Source organism: Lepidothrix coronata, unplaced genomic scaffold, assembly GCF_001604755.1.
Source record: "Lepidothrix coronata isolate B3197 unplaced genomic scaffold, Lepidothrix_coronata-1.0 Scaffold16, whole genome shotgun sequence".
Taxonomy (NCBI): domain Eukaryota; kingdom Metazoa; phylum Chordata; class Aves; order Passeriformes; family Pipridae; genus Lepidothrix; species Lepidothrix coronata.
This window is the reverse complement of record NW_016690196.1, coordinates 5,883,087-5,901,136: the sequence shown is the minus strand read 5'-3', so window position 1 is coordinate 5,901,136 and position 18,050 is coordinate 5,883,087. Positions and strand designations below refer to the sequence as shown.

At 51.1% G+C, this 18,050-nt stretch overlaps 1 protein-coding gene across 6 annotated transcripts in view; it reads right to left on the bottom strand.

Annotated features, from left to right (window-relative positions):
- Positions 1-490: 490 nt before the first annotated feature.
- TJAP1 (tight junction associated protein 1) overlaps positions 491-18,050 on the bottom strand; it is a 40,018-nt gene continuing 22,458 nt past the window's right edge. For 4 of the 6 annotated variants that reach the window (XM_017806668.1, XM_017806669.1, XM_017806667.1 and 1 more), the window contains 8 exons: positions 17,846-17,940; positions 13,244-13,402; positions 10,754-10,782; positions 9,472-9,633; positions 8,760-8,826; positions 6,905-7,012; positions 6,132-6,215; positions 491-4,435 (listed from right to left, as the gene is read on the bottom strand). In XM_017806668.1, coding sequence (XP_017662157.1) covers positions 3,119-4,435; positions 6,132-6,215; positions 6,905-7,012; positions 8,760-8,826; positions 9,472-9,633; positions 10,754-10,782; positions 13,244-13,402; positions 17,846-17,926 — 2,007 coding nt within the window. In that variant the 5' untranslated portion in view covers positions 17,927-17,940 and the 3' untranslated portion in view covers positions 491-3,118. Of the gene's footprint in view, positions 4,436-6,131; positions 6,216-6,904; positions 7,013-8,759; positions 8,827-9,471; positions 9,634-10,753; positions 10,783-13,243; positions 13,403-15,674; positions 15,729-17,845; positions 17,941-18,050 lie in introns of those variants that run through there. The other 2 variants (XM_017806671.1, XM_017806672.1) reach the window with 2 other exon arrangements.

Genomic DNA, 18,050 nt, shown 5'->3' with positions numbered 1-18,050 from the left:
GTCTCATATTTGGACAACTTCCTGCCTGGGATATGTCCAATCAACCTCAATCCTCCCCACACAAAATACTGCCTCTAGAATTATAACCCCCTTAGGAACTCCAGCAAGGTGGTATGTTGCATGGTTCCACATAACTCAGTTTCTGAAGTGGAGAACTGATACTCTCAGCTGATTCCAAGAGCTGGGACTTTATGAAAACCAACAACTATTAAAAGGATTAGCTACACCTCATCCTACTCTAGATCAGCAGGTGGAGAGTCTGCCAAGACACAGCCAGGACAGCTAGCAAAATACTTGAAACGGGGTAGGCAGAATCTTACCAGTAACACTGAGGCTGCTTACAGGTCACAGGATCACTCTCTCTCTGAGAGCTAACAGGTGGCACACACAGTTCAGCAAACTTGGGATACTGTACCCTGAGCAGCTCTGCTCCTTCACATGCTCAGTCCAGGTTTTAAGCAGCATCAAGAACACTACAGCCATTGCCATCTACTTTTAAAATAGTTTATTTCTGGTCTTAAAATATACATCAGTTTGAAAATCTCAGAAAAAAACACATTAGTTACAGATTAACAGTCTGGAGTTGGGACACTGGAAGTGGGATGAGCTCAAGGCCCCAGAGCCAATACTGCTGGAGGTGGGCAGGAATGCAGAGGGCACCGTGCCCAAGGGGAGAAGGCTCTGCTCCTTGAGGCCACCGCTTCCTCTCAACCTCTGCCAGCAGCCTAATGCTGCAAAGCACAACTGTCTGGCGAGGCTCTGGGCACTCTTTTGCCACCCCTCCACTGTTCTGCTTTTCAGTCTACCTTGACCAAAAGCAGAGGGAGGCTGGCTCTGCCCAGCACCATCAGCACCAGCTGCCTCAGCAAGAGAGATTTTTGTCCCCTGACCAGCATGCCAGGATTCAGGGGAGATGGGGCTGAGCCCTGAGGGGCAATGCCTCCCCCACTGCAGGCCACCAGCAGCCTCAGAGCCAGAGCAGCTTGCTCAGTGAGCATCCAACCCCAGGTGACATCCATGAGGCAGGATCTGGCAGCTGCTGCAGGTGCAAACTCTCAGCAACGCTGCAGAACAGAAGAAATGCAGCAGTGGAGCAACTGATGACAGCAAATATAAGGATCCTGCCACCACGACTGGGACAGGGGAGATGAACACTCTGCAGGCTCAGAGGAGGCTCCTGCTCTCAGCACCAGCCTGTCTGCACAGGGACCAAGCAAAATACTGCAGTGAAATACCGAGTCCCACCTCCCCACCAGAGGGTGGCAGGAAACAAGGTGAGTGTGTAGGCAGCAGCTCTAGCCAGGGTACATAAAGCAACCTACATAACTGCCAGAGAGGCCTGCAGCTCCCTTTCACTGGCCCTGGAGCCTCCAGGCTCAAGCTGAAGCCCTGGTTGGCCCCAGCTGCAAGCTGCAAGCCCTTTGCAGAGACAGGGTTTGGGGAAAGGAGCAGGGCCCTCAGGCAGCTCTCAGCTGTACATCTTGATGTAAGCATATGAACAGAAGCTCCCTCATGGAGACAGGGGTGCTCTCCTCCAGCCCAGTGAAGAGCCCTCATTGTGTAGGGTGGGAGGACAACACAAACCCAACTCAAAAACCAGATAGCAGACTGAGGGCAGACGGTGGGGTTTGAAGGGGGTGTGGTGCAGGGGAACTGGGCTGTTCTCTGCCTCGCACTCCCAGGGGAGCCAAGAAACACCAGAAAGACAAGAGCACAGGACAAAAATTAAAACAGGAGGCCTGGGCTCTGTAAGCCCTGAAAAAAATACCTACATCTACAGACCTCTCCCCTTCCCTCCCCCCCAAGCAGACACTGAGCACACAAGACTGAGAAGAAAAGTCACGCAATATCACACTACGCTAGGAAAAACACACAGAGAGCCCCACCCAGAAGGGAAGGCTCCAGAGAGGCACCAGAGCCAGCCTGGAGCCCCCCAGAGAAGGGGGCATGCAAGGAGACCCTGGCAGAGGGCTACTGCCGAGCCATGAGGTAGTGCATCTACAGGGAGCAGCTCCTCAGCATGCTGCCCTCGCATCCCTGCTGGCCCTGCACCAAGCCCTGCCCAGAAAAGCCAGTACCATCCTTCATGCCTTGCTTGCCTGGGGCAAGACCTTGTTCTTGAGTCTGGAGGGGTTTCTACAGGCTGGAGGCCAGGATCAGAGGGAAGCGCAGCTCTGATAGCTGAGCCTCCTCAACACACCCTCAACGCAGGCATCAGACCGGCTGCCAACGGCTGTGTCTGTTTATGCGGGGTGGGGAGAACGAAAAAACAATACACCCCAAAACCAAAGGCTTGGAAAGAAGAAAGGAGCCCACCCAAGAGCAAAGCATCAGCACCATTCAAACAAAACAACAGCACAGAGAGCAGGGGAAGAGGTGTGAGGGAGGAGACACACAAACACAAACCCCAGGGCCCAGCAGGCAATGCCTCCCTGAACCACCTCAGCAGGCAGCACCCGTGTGTTGCCTCTGTGGGGACCAGGTGCTGAGCCCAATGCTGGAAATCCACAGAGGCAGATTCTGGAGAACAACTCCATGGGCAGCTGGGGAAAAAGAAAACCCAACAGAAAAATGAGATACCAGCAATCCCAGCACATCCCCATGGCACACAGCCATCCGCTGGGAGAGTCCTTGTGCCCCACTCATGGCTCCTGGGGCTCCCGAGGAATCAGACGCCACCACACAGGCAGTCTGCCCTGTTGGCACAAGAAAAAAGAGAGCAGAGCAGCTGTGGGCAACCAGCGCAAGAGCACCCAGGGCCTCAGGTACCTGAGTGGGAAGGGGGAAAGAGGGTGAGGGTGTAAAGAGGCACAGGCACCAGGAGGAGGGGTACCAAGAACTAGCTCTGGTACAGGCACCAGTGTGAGGCTGTGGAGAGAGCTGTGAGCATGTCGGGGCAGTGGGTGTGCTTTTGCACACTGCATGTGCTAGTACTGTGGGTCTGAGGTGCCAGGGAAGGGAAACCTCAGCTCTTCCAGGTAGCAAAAGGAAGAGAATAAATATAATATTTCAGAGCAGACTCCCTCTGGGAGGAGGGTACTAAGGGAGGTTTCTCCCTCAGGTGGACTGATGGAGGCATCCCACAGCTCTGCAGCGTGTGGCTGCTTCTTGCTCTCCCTCAGCTGAGAAGGTTGCCCTGCTCCTGGGCCTGCGTCAGACTGTCCTTGCGATGTAAGTGGTGGACCCCCATCCTCTTGGGGCTGCGGTGCATCCGACTGAAGGGAGGCTTGACCCTGCCTTCTCCACTTTCTTCTTGGGCACCTCTTTGGTTGCTCTCCTTGTTTCCCTGGAGCAGTATTTCTCTTTCCTCAGCTGGGCTCTCAGGCAAGCCAAGGTCCACATAGTCCTTGTGCTTCTCTGGTGAGGGGCTTTCAGGCTCAGCACTGCCTCCACCGCTTTCATGCAACAGCTTCTGGGCTTCATCCTGGGAGAAATCTGTACCATAGTCTGAGGAGAAATGGCTCCTGCGGGCTCTGGACTCAGTGCTGTCTGTGTCCACACTCGAGTCCCGGCTCACGGTCCAGCTGCAGCTCTGCGCGGACTCCTCACCATCTGAGTAAGCCGAGGCTGCCCTACCCAGCTCCTGCATAGAGCGGCTGAACCTTTTCTGGAGCTCAGGGGCTGTGTCACGGCTGAAAGCAGTGCGGTTCATCAGCACTCGCTCTGAGGTGGGAGGTGCCTTATCCACAAACATACGCTGCCAGTTGGCCAGCAGGTCCTCCTCAGAGCTGGCAGAGCTGGCAAAGGCGCTCGGGATTTGGGGAGGGCTGCTGAATGGGCTGCTCTGGGAAGATCCGTGAGCTCTGGCTGCTTTGGGGGACTGCTGACAGGAACAGCTGGAGGCTGAACGGTGCCCCTCTGAAGCAGGGCTGCTGGGGAGTGTCCGGTGCCTGTCGCAGCTCTCATCTTCACTCTGTACCAGGCTGAGGGAGATGGCCTGGCGCGTAGCATACGTGCAGTTGGGCAGGGGACTGTTCTTTGGGATCCTTACCTTGTCCTCAGAGAACTCAATCACTTTGCGCCCTGGGTACATAGGATGGGGAGGTGAGGGAGTAGGGTATGGGCTTAACTTCTCAAAGGCAGGCACATCCTCAGGCACACTTTCCATGCTACTCTGTGGCTTGCAGCCACCATTCTGCTGTTTCCCCGCATCTCCTCCCTCCTTTCCCGTCTGCCCTGAGCTGTTGGAGGCATCAGGAGGGGCTCCGCTCATGTCCACATGCACAAAGACATCCTCCGCCATGGGACAGCTGCCACTGCTAGACTTGGCTGAATTCAGAACCAGAGATTCTGGTTTCTCCAAGACTCTGGCGATGACTGAGGTGGGCACAACATCAGATGGTGCCAAGGTATGGGCTGCCTCTTGACCAGTGCCTGCAGACTCCTGAGTGCTGTGCAAATGCTTATTGACCATGTCCTGCAGCTCATAGGGAAGCTAGGGAAAAGGAAAAAGACATTAGAAGGGGGCTCCCATGCAAGCCATTTAGTTCCAAATAATCTCCCTTTTCCAATCAACCTTCATGTGTACTTTGTACTCCTTATCTTGACCCTAACATTTACCTACCTTGCCTTGAGAAAGCTATCTCTTTTCAAAGCAAATCTGCCCCATGAGGGACTGCCAAGGCTCTCTAGCTGTCACACCAGTCATGCTTCTAGGCCATGGTTCACAGTCCCCATTTGGCAAATAGAACAAGAAAAGATGGCACATGGGCTCAGTCCCACATGCCTGTGAGCAGAGAACAAGGCCCAGCCAGTGCGTGGTAGGAAGGAGTCTATTGATCTGTGGAAAATCAGCCGGTGGTTGCACTGCAGTGACTCTACAGCCCCCAGTGCTGGGATCCACAGTGCTCCCTGAATGCATAATTGCAGCCATGCTGCCCTGGCAGCCTGCCCGCAGACCAGGATCGATGCCTTCCCTTGTTCCAACCAACTCCACCATGTCACCCCACTTCCTTGCTCTCTCCATTTCAGAGAGGCAAATGTGGGGTTATTACCGAAGTTGCAAGACTGGGGGCTTGCCAGGGTGTAAGCACCACCCCTTGTCCTGAAAACGGGCACTGCTGCTTTCCCCATCACCCTGCCAAGCTGCCCTCACCTTGGTCACCACATGCATGCACAGCATCAACTGGAGAGCAGAGGTACCCAAGCCACTCAGTGGCATAGCAAGGTCTGTCCCGTCACAGCCAGAAGGAAACTGCATCCAAAGCCTGGGACACAGGGCACACTGCATGACAACAGCTGGCTGTGAGGCAGGCTGTCTGCACAGCTGCTCAGCACCAAACCCCCTCCAGTGGCAGTCACATGGGACACAGCACTCTAGGGCGCAGAATTCAAAGCTCCAGAGAGGAGAGACAGCTGGGAAAGAGGTCAAGGTTACCCCAGCAGTAACTGATACACTGACCTCAAGAGTGCTAATCTGAGACACAATGGGGGAGGGTGACATATTGGTCACCTGCTAAGTTAAAAAAGACATGCATGTGGTTTTGCTGAGAGGAAAACAAGAAGGGACAGAGACTAGAGGTGGGGCAAGGAGAGAGCGGGGGTAAGGGCTTGAATGATACTTTCAGCCAAAGAAGTGATGCTACTAACGTGGAAGACCTAACCGCATCTTTGCTCATCCTGAGGGCAGGATGAGCTGAACTCCCCTCTCCGATACCATTCCCCCCCACAAGGGGGAGTATAAGTTGGCATGAACTTCTATTCAGAAGGCCTAGAAGACACCCTGAATGCTGCCTCACACATTTCTCCTCAGGGAAATAAGTGAAGCCAGGCCAGACTACTGCTGCTTGACTCCTTATGAGGCCCTTCCATGTGGCCAGGTGAGGAAAGGAAAAGGATGGAGCAGGGTAAGAGAGAGATCTGTCCTCCTGCCAGCTCCCAGCACACACCCAGCAGGATATCAAATTCAAGGTTATTGTGCTTTTTATAACAGCTCCTGGCTGAACTGTGAAATGGAGCTGTCATGAAAGAGGAGCTGGCAGAAGGTCTGTGCTGCCTTCTCAGTGGGAGTGGGAACAGAAGCCTCCCCCCACCTCTGAGGCTGAACGATGAGAAGCCAGCAGCCCTGTGGAGAAAGCTGGAGAAAGTAAAATGCAGCCCTTCTTCCCCACCTCAGCAGGATTGCTACTCACATCGGCAAACTTGTGGTTCCTGAAGTGAGACTTGTTACACTTGAGCAGCTGTACTGCAAGGTTACAGTCCTGTCGATAGCGTTCCTGCAAGAGAGGGCACAGGTGTGCAACAGTGTTAGACTGGCCTGATCTCTTATCCAAAAAAGTCCCACCTGACCGGATGCTGCTTGAACAGAAGCCAGAGGAGGCATCTGATGAATCGCTCCTGAGGGCACCTGTCATTTCCCCCTCCCCACACCCCTGTGTATTTTCTTACAACTCAGCCAAGGTGTCTTTTTCAGCTCCAGTCCTTGCTCCCACCATATACTCTGTCAGAGTATCAGCTATCAACCCCCTCTCCCTCTGGGGATTTTAATAATCTCGAAAAGTCCCACTAGATTTGCTATTCCATCCCACAGCTCTCAGCCATGCCTGATGATGCAGACAGACTGGAGGGAGTTGAGAGCAATTAAAAGAATCAAGCACTGGATCCAGAAACTTCTTTATTATTAATGGTGTAGAAAAGGCACCATCTCCCTCTCAGCTCCATTGGTTCAAGCTGGACTCAGGTCAAACTCTAAGCTCAAAAGAGCAAATACATCAAACCTGAAGATGAGTTCTTTCCTGCTCAACCCCTCAGACCCTTTTCTGTTTGTCTCCCTACTGTTGTGTACAGCTCCCACGCTTTCATACACACTGGAGTAATTCACGTGCTCCTTTCCACTGATGACTTTGAACAAAGGAAAAGCCCCCGCCTCACACACTTCCACAGCCATTTGCAGACTGACACTTACATTGAGTTCCTCCAGCTTATTGATGGTGGTTTTGGCATCAAGCAATTTATTAGTGAGCTCTACAATCTCCCAGTCCAGCGTCTTGCGGTCCATTTCTGCCTTTTTAATCTGGGATGCAAGAACACCAGGTGTAAAACTCCCTAGCACAGAAGAACCTGGCTTCACCACCCACCTCAGTCCAAGCATAGCACAATGACATGTGCAGCTGGAACACAAAAAACTTCCAGACAGACAGATAAGGGAGAAAACCCTCTTCAAAGGGAAGGGATTCCAAAGGCCAAATGGAACCAGCCATTCTGCTAGCTACAGAGACAACAAGGTTGAGTTTGAACCTCCTTAATGCAGTATCTCTTCTTGCAGCATTAGCATGTTTCCCCTCTGTCCTTGTTCCCATGGTGCCTGGTAGAAAGCTAGTGGTTTTGAGCAATCAATCCCAACCTGCCACTCGTAGCAAAGACCTCTGAGCTTGCAATACCCAGCCATCTTCCTTGAGGCAGCAGAACAAGAATACTGCCCAAAAAGATCCAGCCATCAATGCTGAATGGACAAAAAGGCTTTTTTTGCAGGAGGAAGGCACCATCTTGAAAGAGTTTAAGCCTTGCTCTAGTAAAGAGCAACTAAAAGGACCTGTGTAGCATCATCTGGAGTTCAACTAATGCCATCCCTAAAGCAGGCAATCTTGCCTCTTTAGACTTCCTAACAGTTCAGGTACAGAGCAGATAGAGACCCAGATGTAACAGCAAAGAGGGGCAACAGCTCCAAGCCATCACTGTCTCAAGAAGTTCTTCCAAACTGCCCAAAGGTGTTGTGAGGCTGTGGCCACCAGGGCCCAGCTATGTGTCAGGGGTACAGCACAATGACACACAAAGGGGTACGAGAGGAAATACTTCCTGAATTTGCAGTCTCTTCAGGCACCAGCACAATAAATAATTGAGTAATGAATATTAACCCTAGAAATTCACGTGCTAGAACCAAAGAAATCTCACCCTGGGCTACACAGAGGCAATCACCATCTCAGCTATTTGACTTGCCTGCTCACAGCCCAGAAGGGGAAGGAAAGGGAGCAAACGAGGCTCACAGCCATCCACATCTTGTGCAGTGCCGCAGCATATGGGCACCACTTCCCAACAACGCCATGCTCCAGCTGGCTCAGAGTCAAACACTCTTAAGATGGAGCACTGCAAGCTAGGACCTGCTGCATCTGTGGGCAGCTGCTGGATACCAGGTGAGCCCTTGGCTGGACGAGGGCTGGGGCCCCTTCATCTGGGATGGTATATGTGGGACTGACAATGAAACCAACAGGCTGAGACACGTAAAGAGGAAAAAGAAAAAACACACAAACGAAAAGACGCAACTGCAAAAATCCAGCTTTGGCTGAGAGAGGCCTGAGAGGCGAGTGCGCCCAGCGTGTGCCAGCGGCAGCGTGGGGAGGAGAAAGAGAGAGAGAGAGGGGGAGGGAGAGAAAAGAAACAGCCATGAGTGTTATGAATGCACACAACAGACATACACGCACATTGGCTCTGCTCTGACTGCTCCCATCCTCCCAGGATGACCACCCCAAGACTGGCTGACACATCCCTGGCATTTTGAGACGGACTGAAGCAACATGACGGAATACCATGCAGTTATGTTGTGAGGAACCAAAGCTCACGTGCACAACCAAGTAGGGGCTCAGTAAATCAAGAAAACAGTTCATGACACCAGCTAGAATGGGGAGTAGATGGTCACAGCCCGAATCTCATCCCTCACCCATTGCCACATCTGCTGGGTAAAGACAGGGCCCCTTTCCCCCATCTGCTTCCAACTAACAGGTCTCTTCCACCTGATTGCCATAGTGACTTAACAGGGTACTTACCAGGGCATGCAGCTTCTCCTCCAGATCTTGATTGGTTCTCTGGGAAGCAGTGTAGCTGTTCTGCAACCTACAGAAACAAGATTGTAAGTGTGGGAATGGATCACAGACACCTGGTCAAGTCACCTTCATAGCTGCCAAACAAACCATCAGCTCCAAAACTCCATAAAGGTTGTTGCTAAGACAACCAGGCATACTAGCTATGCCTTACCTCTAGCACACAAGGGCTTTCAGACCCCAAGTTACTGGAGGCAAGATGAAGCTGGCTGGGTGAAAGGATCTTGCAGGAGAGGATGTAAATTACTTTGGAGGACTCCTCTGAACTATGTCATACCTAAGCACATGACCAGTGATTGGTACTGATTTTTAACTGAGGTACTTTTCAGGTAAAGCAGTGATGTACTTTCTTGCAGCCATCGGTGGCTTCTTTTGCACATGTGGGGTAGCCATCCGAGCTGGATCCTGCCTTACATGGAATAGATGAAGAATTCCCTGTTGTCAGCCTCTCATGCTGGCAGCATTCCTACACTGCATCCTGGAGAAAATAACGGCTGTCGAGCCTTTAGCTCCCTCCTTACAGCCTGGAGGTGCACATCTTGGAGGATGCAGCATGCTTTTGATTTATACCACAGAGCACAGCCTGCTACCACTCACTGAGGGAGTCCTCAGTGGAAGGATCTCTATCTCTACCCGTTTTTTGTTCTCCTTTTCATACCTACGGAATTTGTCCTTGAATTTCTCCAGTTCCTCACGGTTCTGGCCCAGTTCCATTTCCAGGTAGTCCTGACCTGACTCCAGTTCCCTCTCCATGGCCTCCATTTTGTTCGTCACATACGTCAGCCGTCGACGAAGCTCCTCATTCTCGTGCTGCAGTAGCCTGGGGCAGGAATAGGAACAAGGTATCACTGAGTTGCACAAGGGGTACTCCACACCAGCAACCCCACCCCACTGCTCTGCACTAGGGCCCAATGCCCCGCACAGGGGCTCTGAGAAGTCAGGAACTGAACTGTCAGGAGTCTCCAGCACATGAAGCAAGAGGTGCATCTCTGTCAAGAGACACTCAAACTCTCTTGCAGCAGGGGCAAAGAAGCACATGCCAGCTGGTCAGCCATGGCTCCCAGCTCCCTCTCAGGTTACTGTGCTTGGATAAAGCCCACTAGACAGATGAGCTGTGCAGCTCCAGTGTCCCACACTGATGAATGAAAACCACTCAATAATTTATCCCAGTCCAGGTTAGAAGAGTTAAAAGCAAGAAGAGCAAAATCATCTTCTCCACTCCTGAACCAAAATCCGTCACACCTTTAATACATGGTGGAAAGAGGACTCCATATAGCCTTAAACCTGGAAGCAGAGGTGGTGGGGTGCATTTACAGATGTGACCACAGCTGGTCAACCCCACTGCAACACAAACTGCTCCATTCCTCCCCAGCCCAGGACATGTCTGCTAGTCAGAAGTATTTCCTGTTGTTTTTCATTCCTTTGTGCTCAGCTGCTTGGAGAAACCCAGAAGCACAGCTTCTCTCTGGCAGTGCAAGCTTTCTCTTCACTATGGCCTGGAGCTCAGTGCTAGCAGCTGTCTATGTCCCACAGCACCACCAGCAAAGGGCTCAGTTCTCACCCTCAGTCAGCAGCAGGCTTCTGCATACTGCTTCTGGTGGCTTACACCGGGACAACAACAAGGATTAAAAAATGCACTCCTATCTCCACCTGTATTAAAGACTTCATCTACCTTTCTTTCACACCCACCAACTCCTCTGCCTGCACCTGCACTGAGGTCTATGTTCCCTCCTCATCCTCCAGGGAGACGGGCGTGCAAGGCAGAGCTTGGCAAGGCACAGACCAAAGCTCTGCCCACAGAGCCCCAAGACGGCTGAAGATCTGAAAGGAGCCCACAGATCCAGTCAGCTTCGCTGTGCAGGTGGCACAGGCAGGATATGAGGAATCAGCACCCACACAGTTGCAGTATGACAGGCATAAAGAGGGACTGGGACACTTACTTCATCCTTTCTGCATCCGTCAAGGGTTCCTGCACAGGAAAGAAAACAGCTGTGAGATTATTTCAGATGAGGAGTTGGTCTCTCATGCTATCCTAAAAGGCAGTCTTGGTTGCTAGACCCTATCTGAGACTCCTCCTCACCTGCTCTGACAGGTCATACTAGGCTACAAGGATCTGTACACACATCGCTCAGACGTATGATACCAAAACAGACTGTGTGTTCTGGTTCAGGGAAGAAGGGCCAGACTAGAAACCACCGTACAAGTTAGGTAAGTTTACCCTCCCAGGGTGTAATCTCAGCATCTCTTGTAAAATCATCACCTTAGCTGGTGTTTCAGCTTCCTCCACATCCACAGTTAGTGGGTAGCAGGAATCTCACAGGCCAGCATACACAGGATTAAATTTTCACCACAGCAATCACTTGTGGGGCCCTTGAAGACCCACAAAAAGCACGAGAGAATCATTTGGAAGCTGAAAAATGTGGCTACCATTTACACCACCCAGATTGTGCTGTGAAAAAGGTTTCTTTCTGCAGACCTGAAACCAGCCACTGTAACTATTCTAGGACAGCAGAAGAAACACCAAAGGTCAGAAAAGCCTGTAAAAGAAATTAACGTTATGGGCAAGATCCCCAGAGATGGCTGGAGCGGGATCCTGCAGAAAAAGGAGACACAGAGCAGTGACAAGAGCACGTGGCTCAGCTATTTTCTCTTACTTTGCACTCTCTAATCCATGACCTGGAATAGCCATCATCCAGTACCCCAAGATACCAGGTATAGGGCACACACAAAGCACCAGGAGCATCCCAGCCCCTCCTGACAACAGAGCTGCCTGCCTCCTGCACACGCCTACTGCCCCAGAGCCTAAAGGGCCTTCAACCAGCAAACACCTGGGAAGTCTGCAGTGGTGAGAACAGCGCCAGTTTCTACTTTCGTTAACTCCTGGGGCTAAAGGGAAGCTGGTTACACCCAGGAAGATATACCCAACCAGTAGCAGAGCCATGAGTGGCACCCCCACTAGAGAGCAGCTTCTGGTCATTAAGCACCCACATGAGGTCTGAGGGCCTGCTCTCACTTTCCCCAGTGGCATTACAGACTAGATGAAATCCAGGTGGGGGCTTTGGCCTCAGTGAGACCCCTGTCTGCAAGCCGGTGACCCTGGCACCTACCTTGTTTAGTGCCAGGTTGAATGAAGGGGAGGATCTAGATGGGGTAGGCCCCTCCTCCCGACTCCAGTGTGTTGGAGTGGAGCAGGATCCTTTCTCTGGGTAGTTCGGCTCCACTGCACGCTTCTGCCCAAGCTTAGCACACTGATGGTGTGGCTGTAATAGCCATGAACAGGGACTGCTTTCATCCCTTCTGCCCTCTGCACTGATTTTCCATGAAGACAGTGAATGCTGCTGCCCAGAGGATGTCCCTGCCAGCCCCAGGTCTGCCAGCTGCTGCAGCTCATACTGACACAGATCTACTACCCTTCTCTCCAAGGAAAGTTTTCCCTTACTGTCCTTCCTCCCAAGGACAGGTTTCTTTCTTAGTCTGGAAACTCTCCCAGCTTCCTCAGCACACTTTCTCAGGCCCGAAGCCATTCCCAGTCCCTCACATTTCTTTTCTGTTTTTCTTCTGCTTGGGCAGGGGGATCTTTCAGTTGCATGCTTGGTTTTGACCCCTTGCAGGTGACCTTCCCCTTGGCCTTCTGGCACGGAGCTTCTGGGGAAAAGGGGAGAGTTCTGGTCTTGTGCTGCTCCCCTAGTCTCTCCCAGTGAGCGCAAGCGGTTGGGACTCAGCACCCGCTTGGTAATCTCATCCAGGAATTTGGAGAACTGCAGTTTTTCCTCTGTGATCTTCTCCCTGCGCTTGACAGAGTCAGCGGCACTGCTGCTGCTGTGCTCCAGGGAGCGCTTCTCCCTAGGGCTGAGGCAGAGCTGAGGATCACTGTACTTGCGTGAGCCACGGCCACGGCAAAGTGTCTCTACTGAGCAGGACTTGCATAAGCTCTCAGGACATGAGCCTGTCATATTGGTCTGCTTCAGGATCCCTTTGAGAGGCAGGTGTGTAGATGAGACACGAAACTTCCTCGGAGTCAGGACTTCAGGAGGCTCTTTAAATATAAGTGAGCGTTCCAGGCTTCTGCTCTTGAAAGAGCAAGTGGGACGGTGTCTTTCGTCTCCAGACACCAGCACTGTCTCCATGCTACGGCTCACAAATTTGCTGCGGTGCCCACGACTGCGGTTCGGGCACCGCTTCCCACTTCGCTGCCCCATCTTCCCACTACGTGGAAGTGCTGGCGAGACAGTCTGGCTCTTGATGTTCAACTCTGCTCTGCACCCTGCCACTTCCTTCTCACTGCTGGACTCCAGGGACCACGATGAGGAGAAGTTCAGGTTGCAAACCTCAAACCCCTCTGCCTGCTCGAGCTGGCCTGCCTCGGTGTAACTAAACCCTGTTTGCTGGTGCAATGGTGTTAAGCCCTTTGTCACCCGGCAAGTTGTTACCTGACTCTGCTCAGCCAAGATCACTCCGTCCTGGTCGTCACGAATGATGGGTACCTCATGGCGGATTTCGCGATGCTGCGGGGGCGCCTTGCGGTAAGGCTTCTTTGACGGAGCTGTGCTCGACATCCTCCCACCTGCGTGGCTCTGAAAGCGGGTTACCTACCAACAGCAGAAAGTGCACAGAAGAGAGTGTCACGGGTGCTCCATCGAGACCTATGAGTGACCCAGCAGGAATTCAGCTCCCCTGGAGTCCCAGAGCACGTCCCCATGCAGAGTGCTAATAGAGCAGTGAAAGGATGTAGCCACAAGCCTTGAGCAGCAGCTGCAGGAGAGGGAGCAAAGTAAGAGGTAGCTGTGTCCTTCTCCCAGCCAGTGAGAGCAGAGGACTGGCACATCCTCTCCCCCCCTCTACACACGCTCACTCACGTAGTTTGTGTGTGTCCGGATTATATATAGCAAATGAGAACAGACCTCACAGCAGCATATTGATTAGGCTCTTTAGGAAAGGCCTTTTTCAATATGGAAACTGCAAGCCTCACAGGCAGCAGTGACAGCTGGAGCAGGAGTTATTGATCATGTCCTGTCACTGTCAGCAGGGACTATGTGGGAGGAGACTTCAGCCATTAAAGAGCCCAAACCCAGAACTTTTTGGTTTACACTGGAGTCCCAGTGCAGCAGACCACAGGAGACTTGTCAGAAAGAGGTACCACAGAACTGCTCACTCTGTCAGAAAAGACAAAGACAACCCCCAAGTCAGAGGTGGCATCAAATTAGGGAACAATGTCATTGATGTTAGTTCCTAGGGCCAGATTTTGCAACACAGAACCATAGAATGGCCTGGGTTGGAAGGGACCTCAAAGATCATCTTCTTCCAACCCCTTGCCATGGGCAGGGAACCTGCCACTAGACCAAGTTACTCAGAGCCACATCCAGCCTGGCCTTGAATACCTCCAGGGATGGGGAGTCCACAACCTCTCTAGGCAACCTGTTCCAGTGCCTCACCACCCTTAGAGTGCATAAGTGCATAGTATATAGATGTGCAGCAGTACCACTAGTGGGAAGATTAATCCCTTTACCCCAGCCATACTGGGCAGGATTCTTCCGCCACAGGAGCAGTACAAGAGCAAAAAATAGGGTAGATGAAAAGCAGCTATCTTGTACACATGGAAGAAACACCTTTCTTTCCAGTTTTTTGGGTCTGCAGTAGTGGGCAGGAAGACTTCCCTACAAGCAGTCAGAATTTCAACCACGCTATTGTACACAAGAAGTCTCAGAGATGCCAAGTAGATGCTGCAGAGCCTTTCCTTGATGACAACGTATGCCATCATTCATAGTTGCCCGATATTTGGAGTAAATGCCCAATTCTCATTCCCCTTTCCCCTGCAGGATCCTAACACTGATCAAGCCTAGCATCTCTGCAATCCTCAGCACCTGACCTGCAACACTTCAAAGTGCAGGACCCGCATCAACTCAGATCACACTCTCTCCCCTCTTCTATAAGCAGGGCCATGCAACTCCCAGTCACATACCTGGAGTCAATGGATACCACTGGGCCAGTGACCTATCAGACTTCACTTGTGTTTTGGATAGTGGGGTTTTACATGTTAAGAGTCTAAATGGAGCCCCAAGAATTCTCTCCAATTCTTAACCACTCTCACCTAGCTGCATCTTGTTGACACTTAGACTGAGTCCCCTGAGAGGACTGGCAAGTGTGAGGTGGCTGCATCAAGCACAGATTGGCTCCAAGCCATAACAGGCTTTACACTTCACAGGGACATGTGCAAACTGTCCTTCACCCTGCCATAAATACAAGCTCACAAAAGTTTCTCACACCTTTCCACAAACACAAACAACTTCCTAGGACTAACCAGTAAATCTCCCCCATAAAAATGCTGGAAAACTTCCCCTTGCTGCAGTTATTCCCTCAAGGTCCCTTCTCCTGAACAGGCTCAGTTTTGGTGCCATTGACAAGGGAAAAGTAGCACAGCAGAAGTGCACCACAGAAAGAAGGGCTTTACTGCAGTCTCTTTCATGTCAGTGGCAGAGTGGTGGCCACAGAGCTACACTCTTGCAGCTGGCTCCCAGAGTAACCCAATTCTCTTCTTGTACTGGTGGGTACCTGTCGTGGTTTAGTATTAGTTTAGTATTAAGTCTCTAATACTTTAGAAAAATCACGTCCAGCATACTGAATCACATTTCACTGCATCCCCAAGCAAAACAGATAGTCTCATTTGCTGGGAAGACATTTCTTTCAAAGAGAAATGCTGAAAACCTGACTAGAAGCAGGTTTGTAAACACCCCACTATCAAAGAGGTGAACTAGGGAACCCATCTGTCAATTCCCTACAGGCTAGGGACAGCAGATGTGCATGGGAATATCCCAAGCTGAAATCACAATCATTTCTCTAGTTCTTAAGGACATGAGCACTTACCAGCCTGGGCTCAAATTTGAAGCCGCATGAAGCAGGGACACTCACTCAGATGCCCTGAAGAAGAGAAACAAATAACTTAGCATCCACCATGAAAAAACCTTTGAAATATGTAAGGAATAGGGAATATTTATAACTGAGGACAACTAGATGGCCATCTCACTCCAGGAACCTGCCCAAATCCACATCGGATCTTTTGAAAGTAAAGAAAATGAACTTAGAATAGTTGGCCACATAGCCCAGCAAGAGCTGGAAAGGCACCTGGCAAGGACACGTTCAAGGCACTCAGGCAACTGGGACCACACTGACTCAAAATGCGTGAAGCAATAGCTTCAAGGAAACTTGGTTCCAGGAAGGACTAATCAAATCTCCTATAGAATGGGACCCCCTCCCAGCTAATCTTCCCCACCACTGCAGAGGGATGCTAACTGTGAAGCCTTCAGTACAGAAGTTTGGTAATGCTAAGAGTTACCTCACTCATCCTTTTAAGTCAGTGCTTCCCACTCACAAGTGAGCTGGCAATTATTACACTCTTGTTTAAGCCAAAACATTACGTCCTCATGCCTACAGCTGTGATAACCCACACCTCTACTAGAGGAAGGCAAGCTACTCTCTGACTTCAATCAAGCATATCAAACCCTACCTTGCTGCTAATAGGCTTCTGTAAAATCTTATCCAGGCCACCAGGGACACAATACAAGTTCAGAAACAACCTTCTTCTCTGTTCAAAGCCCTTGCTTTGGGTATATGTACTGGTTTTGGGTACTGTACTGGTTTTGTGAAGGATAGAGTTATTTTTCTTCCTAGTAGCTAGAACAGTGCTGTGCTTTGGATTTGGGATAAGAACAATGTTGATAACACACTGATGTTTTAGATGTTGCTAAGCAGTGTTTACCGTAAGGAAAGGATTTCTCAGCTTCTCACACCACCTCACCAGTGAGTAGGCTGCAAGGCACAAGAAGGTGGGAGGGGACACAGCCAGGACAGCTGACCCCCACTGTCCAAAGGGATATTCCATAGCATATGGTGTCAGCATACTGAGCATATGCTCAGTATATAAACAAGAGGAAAAGCTGGCAAGGGCCACTGCTTGGGAACTGGCTGGGCATTGGTCAGCAGGTGGTGAGCAATTGCATCGTGCATCCCTTGTTTTGAACACTCTAATTCTTTCATTATTATCCCTTCCTTTTCTGTCCTATTAAACTGTCTGTATCTCAACCCACAAGTTTTACTTTTTCCCCCATTCTCTCCACATTCCACTGAGGGTTGAGCAGTGAGTGAACAGTTGTGTGGTGCTTAGTTGCCAGCTGGAATCAAACCATGACAGGTACCCACCAATACAAGAAGAGAACTGGGTTAATCTGGGAGCCAGCTGCAAGAATGTAGCTCTGTGGCCACCACTCTGCCACTGACATGAAAGAGATTGCAGTGAAGCCCTCCTTTCCGTGATGCACTTCTGCTGTGCTACTTTTCCCTTGTCAATGGCACCAAGCCCTGGGAGGTGGGACAGGAGTGCAGGGTGTGGAGCAGTTGTACACACACAGGGAAAGTCAGATCGAAGGTGAATGGAACAGGCAGGCAACCAGGACCACGCAAACTCAAGCTTTGCCAAAACAAACTGAAGAGGTGCCCAAGTGCTGGCCCTGTCCCAACAAGCTGTCTGGCCCCTTTCCTTACTATAATGCTAGAGTCGGGTCTCAACTAGCACAGGGAAAAACAGCTTCACAACAGCATAACTGCTCTGTGGGGCAAACTGTAAAGTATGGGGGGAAAAAGGGAGAGGGAGAATGTGAACCTCCAGGAAGGACCGGGCCAGCATAGTTTCAATCTGCTTTTCCACCAACTCCCAGCAGCATTGAGGCATAACCACCAGCCACATGGGCTGGCAGACAAACAGAGGCTTCCAGGAACAGCTGCACCCATGTTTCCATTGCAGCTGTGCTCAGAACAAACACGCCAAAGGCCTCCCTGTCTCTCAGCACACGGTTCCTCAGGCTAAAACAGGACTGTCCTGGTTCCTACCCCAGAGGCAGCAACTATGCTACCTGCTATCTCATTCCCACTTACTTGGAAAAGATAACTGGATTTGAAACCTACCCTCATGATCTGAGAATTTCCAAAGACTTAAAAACTCACAGTGCCTCCAGGCAACTTTCCCTCAAACAAGGACTTACAGATGCAAAGTGACGACGTGTCCAAACATTTCTGGTCGCTTGCCTCCAAGTCAGCTTTCCCCTGTTAGCATCCAGCAGCATCTGGCCAACAGCTCCTGAAACATGAGAAAGGAAACTTGGTGTCAGTCACCTATAGCACAAAACATGAAAACAATCAGGCATGCGCAGAGCAACCCACAGCCAGGTGCCAGGGCACGAGTCAACA